Below are 7,510 nucleotides of genomic sequence, written 5' to 3' on the forward strand. Positions count from 1 at the left end.
TCATAGAGTTAAACTTGAAAAAATCTCACAAGTAAATGACAAAGAGGTAAGATATTTATTAATCTCTGGCAAAATAGAAGGAGCTCAAATAACTCTTCTTAATGTTTATGCACCTCCTGGCAGTGACATAAGTTTCTATAGAAAAGTCTTTGACCTAATGATGGAGGCAACGGGCATACTTATATGTGGGGAGACTGGAATATACGCCTCAATCCCAAACTGGATGGTTCCAAAGACTCTACCCAACCCCCATACACAAGAAGATCAAGATCCTTATGGCAGAGCTGGGAGTAATCGATCTCTGGAGAGACTTCTACCCAACAACCCGAGACTACACACATTACTCCCATTCACATGCTGTCTACTCCAGAATAGATTACTTTTTTATTTTCAAAAAAGATCGCCATAGAATACATGACTGTGAGATAGGTAATATCGACTTGTCAGACCATGCATCCCTCTCCATGTCACTGCAAATAAATAACAACCCTGGAATCTTATTATGGAGGTTAAATACAAGTATTCTTAATAGTGAACAATTTAAAACAAAAATCAAAGAAGAAATCAAACATTATATGGAGGAAAACAATAATGGAGAAGTTGGCCCAGAAATAATATGGGATGCACTAAAAGCGGTTCTCAGGGGGAAAATTATATCCTTTTGCGCATACCAAAGAAACAAAGAGGCAGTTAAGATTATCAGAATTGAATAAAGAACTAAAAGAACTCGAAATAAAACACAAGAAGGGATCTAACCAAAACCTCACTTCAAAACTGAAAGAAGTTAGGAATGAAATTAACACCCAATATACACAAGAAATACAAAAAAACATGATTTATACAAAACAAAAATATTATGAATCTGCCTCCAAATTTTCTAAGCTACTGGCAAGGAAATTGAAAAAACAACAGATAATACAATCTACAAAATTAGGGACCCACACTCTGAATTATTACTATATAAGCAAAACAAAATACAAATGGCATTTCAAAACTACTATAAACAATTATATACCCAACCAAAATTAGAAGAGGAACAGCGAATAGAGCAGTTTTTAACATCCCTTAACTTACCCACTCTATCAGAAGATCAAAACGAAAATTATAGCTAAAATAACAAAAGAAGAGCTGAACAGTGCGATTTCAAGGTTAAAATCAAACAAATCACCAGGGCCAGATGGGTACTCTGCTGAATGGTATAAGATCTTTAGAACCGAGTTAACACCAAACCTCCTTAGTATATTTAACATAGCTTTAAAAGAGGGGAAAATCCCGCCAACCTGGAGAGAAGCTACAATCTCGGTCATTCCGAAGGAGGAAAAAGACAGATTAGATTGTGGATCATTTAGACCAATCTCTGTCCTGAATGCTGACTACAAATTGTATACATCAATACTTGCCAAGAGGGTTGAGGAGGTTCTTCCTTACTTGATACAGACAGACCAAACAGGCTTTATTCCCCAGAGACAAACTTATGATAATATTAGATGCTCATTACATATTATAAACTATATACAAGAACATAAGACTCAGGCCTTATTGGTAAGCCTTGATGCAGAGAAGGCCTTTGACTCTGTGGATGGAAATTTTTATATAAGACTCTCGAGAGATTCGGCTTTTATAAAGAATTTATTCAGGGAATCAGCAGTCTATACAGTAATCCATCTGCCCGCATCAAAATAAATGGTCATCTCTCAGACACAATTAAACTAGAGCGAGGCACTAGACAAGGTTGCGGACTGTCACCACTCTTATTCGCACTATATATCGAACCGCTCGCTCAATGGATTAGGCAAATTGATGATATTAAAGGTATTACCATAAAATGGAGATGAACACAAAATTGCACTGTACGCGGATGACATCTTAATATAACCTAAAAGACCCCGCTCACCATCATTTTCTGAACTATTCAAACTTCTAGATAGCTTTGGTAAATACGCGGGATATAAACTGAATGTTCAGAAAACCCAAATCCTAACACATAATTATATTTCATCCAAACAAATTAAGGACAAATTTAATCTGAATTGGGACAAAGACTCAATTAAATATCTAGGCGTACTGTTTCCAAAGGACATTACCACATTAGCAAAGACTAACTATGACCCACTCCTTACTAGAATAAAACTAGATATACAAAGATGGAACGCCAACCCCTTTATGAGCCTTACTCAAAGGGTGGAGACCATAAAAATGAATATACTCCCGAGATTTCTTTTTCTATTCCAGGCTCTTCCAGTTGAAATAACCACAAAACAATTCAACAATTAATCAAGACTACCAGGCCAGGTGGAAAGACATTGAAATGTCACTCATTAAGGACCCCCAATCCAGGGCAGTATTGGGTAATAAGTAAATAATATAAACTGGGGAATTGCTTAAACAAACTGCAAAATCCATGGACAAAATTTCAAATTAAAAATCTGGACACTCTGTTAAAGATATATATAAACTACACGACAAGTTAGGAATAATTAGATGGTGCGCCTTCGACCCTGACTTCAAACCAAATCAACTAGACTCTAGATTTAAATGCTGGATAATCAAGGGAATAACAACATTTCACTCGATAACAAATAAAGGACAATTTAAAAGTTTTGAGACTCTGAGAAGGGAACACTTTCTGGAAAAGCAAGACTTTTACAGATATTTACAATTACGTAATTATTTTAACCAGGTGATTAGAAATTTTACAGTGGACCCTGATGATCCAATAGTAAAAGAGGTATTACGTGCTTATTCATCGGAATGAGGCAAGGGTATGATATCTAGACTATATAAGAGCTTTATGAATAAAAAAATCTTATTCTACAGATTATATTAAAGATAAATGGGAGAAGGAATGTAATTTTGAAATTTCGAGAGAGAAATGGGACAGTTACTGTGAGTTTCAATGGAAATGCACCAACTCACATACATGGAGAGAATTTGCATGGAAATGTCTAATCAGATTCTTTGTGACCCCCAACCAGAAAGTTCACTTTGCAGGAGGAGACCCATTGTGTTGGAGGTTGTGTGGGAGCCAGGATGCTAATCACTGGCATATATTTTGGGAATGTCCAGCAATTTTAAGTTTTTGGTTTGAGATACACAAAATATTAGAAAACATGTTCCATATAAAAATACCATTTCATTTCAAAACATTTATTATGGGAGAAGTTAACTTTCTCACAGGCCAATTCAACAAATACTTATTTGGTGTTTTGATTTCTGCCGGCAAGAAAACTATCACCCGACACTGGCTACATCCCGACCCCCCACAATAGAGGAATGGACGGATATTGTTAATGAAATTTATATAATGGAAAAGATTACTTTCTCACTCCGTCTACAAATGAATAAATTTACAAGGTCATGGTCAAAATGGGTCTCCTATGTACGAAAGGTATAGGCACATCCTACAGACTTGATGAATTAAATCATCTCTTCCTTCTGTGCCCTTTAACATCATTGGCTAATTTCCGTTGGTTTAAAAAGGACTGTTTGGTCTTGTATGTACTATATACATATCTCAAAATGAAACAATATAACTGTATACGTCCCTACAAAAGAATCCACTTCCTGTTGTTAGCCCATACATCCCCTTTTAATTTATTGTTCATTAGGTAGTACTTATTATTATTATTGCCCCCTTTTTTTCCCCCTCTCTCTCTCTCTTTCTTGGTCTTGTCCTTTTACAAACATATAAAATACATGTTGCAGTTTTGTTCTCAGCACTTTATTAAACATTACACAGTAATAGTATTGTTACTAACAGCAAGGTTTTTTTATGCTGTTTTTTTTCTTTACCTTTTATTCCTTTCTCTGGATGACCAATATTGGCTGTGTAATGTGATCTGTGAATAATAATAAAGAATAAATGTTAAAAAAAAATACTCATCATAGAACAAGTAGCTCATTGGGGTGAGGAGTTGGACTGCCAGAATTTAATGTAATCTAATCAGCTTATAATGCACCAAATCACAACAAAAGCCGTCTCAAGGCACCTCACACAGAACAATTCAACATAAAAAATTAAATAAATAAAAAAAAATTAATAAAAAAAAATTCAAATACATAATTAAAAACAGAAGTAAAGGAATAAAACAGATAAAAAATAAAAAACTATTCATAAGAAAGCAAATAAAAATGGGTTTTAATGTTGGCTGTGAGTTCATGCTACCTGAAATTTGCAGTGTCACAGACGGAATTGGGCAACAAACAGTAAGGCGCAGTCAAATGTGCAAATAGAAGGCAAACACAAATACATAGGTATGGGAAATCAAGAGAATCAAAAATAAAAAAAATACTATGTTCATTTTAAGCGGGACACAAACACAGTATATGCAGTGAGTAGTGTAAGTCCACTGTGTAAGTAAAACAGATTTAACAAAAATATTGCAGTTTGTTGACCTGAGATATACATAAGTAAATACATACACTTACTGGGAGCAGTGCATTGTTGGGTAGCGTCCTTATCTTGGGAGTAACCTGAATTGGACTGGCAACCCAACCAGGGGGTAGTGGTAGACTGTCATACACTTCAGGGGAAAGCACCGTTATCAGGGTCTATATGGGACTTTAACCAAAGTAAGATGAGGGGGCGTAAGAGAACAACTGGACAATGGACAGGAAGGAAAGATACATTAGATCGTACCAGTATTTTCTGTTGCTTAAATAATAAAGTGCTTTCAAATGCACCCCAAATGGGTTTGCACCCTCTGCACATGCCCCTTTTGTATTCACCATCAAAATAGAGCCTTCAGAGTGAGTACAGTGGTGAGGGAACCACCTGGTGGTACTCTGGCATGACCTAAAGAGCTGTGCTGCTTAAAAAGAAGACTGTCAGTGACCCTTTAAAGGGCTCATATTGTGCAGAATTGGTTTTACTTACCCTTTTCTTCAAAACAGGGCTACGGCTTCACATTAAACACCCTCAAAGTTACATAACTCTCCGTCTTTTGCTGTAGAAAATCTCCTGCTCTCAGCAAAATTTAGGCAAAAAAAATGGCTCATTCCAGATTTTTGGAACATGTGAGACAGAATATTGGCCCTGTGAGAGAGGAGCATCCTGTCCAGGGTGTACCCTGCCTCACGTCCCATGACTGCTGGGATAGGCTCCAACCCCCCTCCCCTCCGTGACCCCTAATTGGAGTAAGCGGGTGTAGAAAATGGATGGATGAGACAGAATATATATACAGGCACTGCCCCCCCCCCCCCCCAAATTAATTGTAAGAACCGCCAATGGAAATGATGTTTCTCTGCTGTCTATATTCAGATTTTTGTTTGTTTCCAGCATCGTGTCTTGAACGACTGGAACAGGTCATAATTTTTGATAGAAATTTTTACAGACCTCATAAATCGTGTGACATCATCACCAGCACGCAGCATACCTCATCTAAAAGACGTTATTTCCCAACAACACAGTGTTTCCTGCACAGTGACTCCTGTCTGTCTTTCATCATCCACAGTGAGCTCAGAGGTCGGCCGAGCTGTCTGGCTGCGTTTCTCACCCCCACTGCCCTCCTCGGGGCCCCAGCCCAGCTTCATGGCACACCTTTCGGGGGCCGTGGTCGGCATCAGCATGGGCCTGCTGATCCTGCGCAGCTACGAGGAGAGTCTGCAGAAGCAGTGCTCCTGGTGGGTCATCGTCTTCTCTTTTATCACCTTCCTCCTCTTTGCCATCTTCTGGAACATCTTTGCATATGAGCTGCTGGGCGTTCAGATCCCGCCTCCTCCCTGATGAAGGCCCCGCCTCTTGACTTTGACCATGCCCTGACATGAGTTCCTGTTCATTAACTGTCCCATTTCTCCTCTAGTCAGCCCAAACGACATCACGTCTTTCGAAGCTAAAGTTGACCAAGAAACCTTTTTTTGTACGGACACTTTGCAAATCAACGAAATATGTCTCTTTTATTAAAGAGGGTAAACAGTAGCAACAAGTACACACATCATTTTCTCACCTCCATTTGAGGGATATTATAACCTTTTATAATCTCAGACTCTCACTGAGCCTCAATCCTCTCCAAGTACAACATCGTCCATTTAAAGGCCTCAAGCAAGTAAATGTGACTGTAGAACACAAAAGAAAGCATGGGGAAAAACAAAAAGCGTGCAGCAGCGTTGGGATTTTAGGTGATTCTCAGCTGACCTGTAAATTTTTTCTACTCATTGGACCTGGTGTCGCAGACTGAATGGTCCCCCCCTAAAAATTAGTCCGCCCTGCCTCCACTGCGCATGCTTCATTTTGGAGCTCAGCACCTCGTCTGAGACAGATTCTCTTCACCCAAAGCGATCAAATGGATTCATGGGATTATTAACCATCAGATGATAAAGATAAAACCTCTGAAATCATTCTAAAGTCAGTTTTAAGCAGAAACGAGGCAAAACTTGGTGACGCTTTGAAATGACCGACGCGCGGTGAACGCAACAGCTAGCAGCTCATGTAGCCGTGGCGCTCTGCTCGCTTCCCCTCCGTCTTTTATGATGAAATAATGCTGAATATATGTGGAAATGATTGTTGTACAAAAGCTTCAGAAATCTGTCACTGAGATAGATGAAGCAGAAACGAGGTGATAATCAGTGAACCACGGCTAATGGCGCTTGCGCAGTGAAGGCAGGGTGGACCATTCGGTCGGCGACAGCAGTGTCCTTCAGCTGCAGCTGGTTATACTGACATTTCATGTCACATGTATCCAATTTTTAAAATCTGATTGGCTCAGAAAGTATTGTCTAGATGCTCGCAAGCTGTGAATGAATCACATCGATATCAGATCAGAAACGACACATTCAATATGAAAAAGTCAGCAAGTTGCAAGCAAGATTTTTTTTTTTAGCTTAAAGGGTTCATGATGTGTAAAATTTGTTTATCTGCCTTTTAGGGTTCAAGGCACTCAGTTGCTTAAATCTACCATTATAAGCAAAATGTAGACCTGAAACTGATCATTTTAGGTCCACATTAGCCAGCAAGTAAACTCCTGCTTACTCTAAGACACGCCCACTGACCTTGTCTCTGCTTTTTTTTATGTGATCCCTTTTAGTTTTTTCTTTTTCTTTTTTTTTTTTACCGTGATTCTCTTTAATTTAATTTAATTTAATTAGCTTATAATGCGCCAAATCACAGCAAAAGCCGTCTCAAGGCACCTTACACGAAACAATACAACATTAATTTAAATAATTAAAAATGAATAAAAAATTTCAAATACATAATTAAAAGCAGAAGTAAAAGAATAAAACAGATAAAAAATAAAACTATTCATAAGAAAGAGGATAAAAATGGGTTTTCTTTTTTCGTATTTACTGTCACTCTGTTTTTTTTGGTTAATGTGAACCCTTTTTGTTTTGTTTTGTTTGTTGTTTTTTTTTTTTACCATAATCTTTTTTTTTGTTACTGTCACTCTCTTTTTTGATTAACATTATCCCTTTTGTTTTCGTTTTTTATCGTGATCCTCTTTTTCTATTTTATTTAGTCACTCTGTTTTTGTTTAACATGATCCCTTTTTGTTTAGTTTTTACTGTAATTCCGTTC

The 7,510-nt window shown here is 37.7% G+C and overlaps 1 protein-coding gene across 1 annotated transcript in view; it reads left to right on the forward strand.

Moving 5' to 3' along the window:
- rhbdl1 (rhomboid, veinlet-like 1 (Drosophila)) overlaps positions 1-5,786 on the forward strand; it is a 115,290-nt gene extending 109,504 nt beyond the window's left edge. The window contains exon 8 of the mRNA XM_034194428.1: positions 5,454-5,786. Coding sequence (XP_034050319.1) covers positions 5,454-5,725 — 272 coding nt within the window. The 3' untranslated portion in view covers positions 5,726-5,786. The remainder of the gene's footprint in view (positions 1-5,453) is intronic.
- The last annotated feature ends 1,724 nt before the right edge of the window (positions 5,787-7,510 follow it).

The sequence above is a fragment of the Thalassophryne amazonica genome, chromosome 18 (genome assembly GCF_902500255.1).
Source record: "Thalassophryne amazonica chromosome 18, fThaAma1.1, whole genome shotgun sequence".
In the NCBI taxonomy this organism is placed as follows: Eukaryota; Metazoa; Chordata; class Actinopteri; order Batrachoidiformes; family Batrachoididae; genus Thalassophryne; species Thalassophryne amazonica.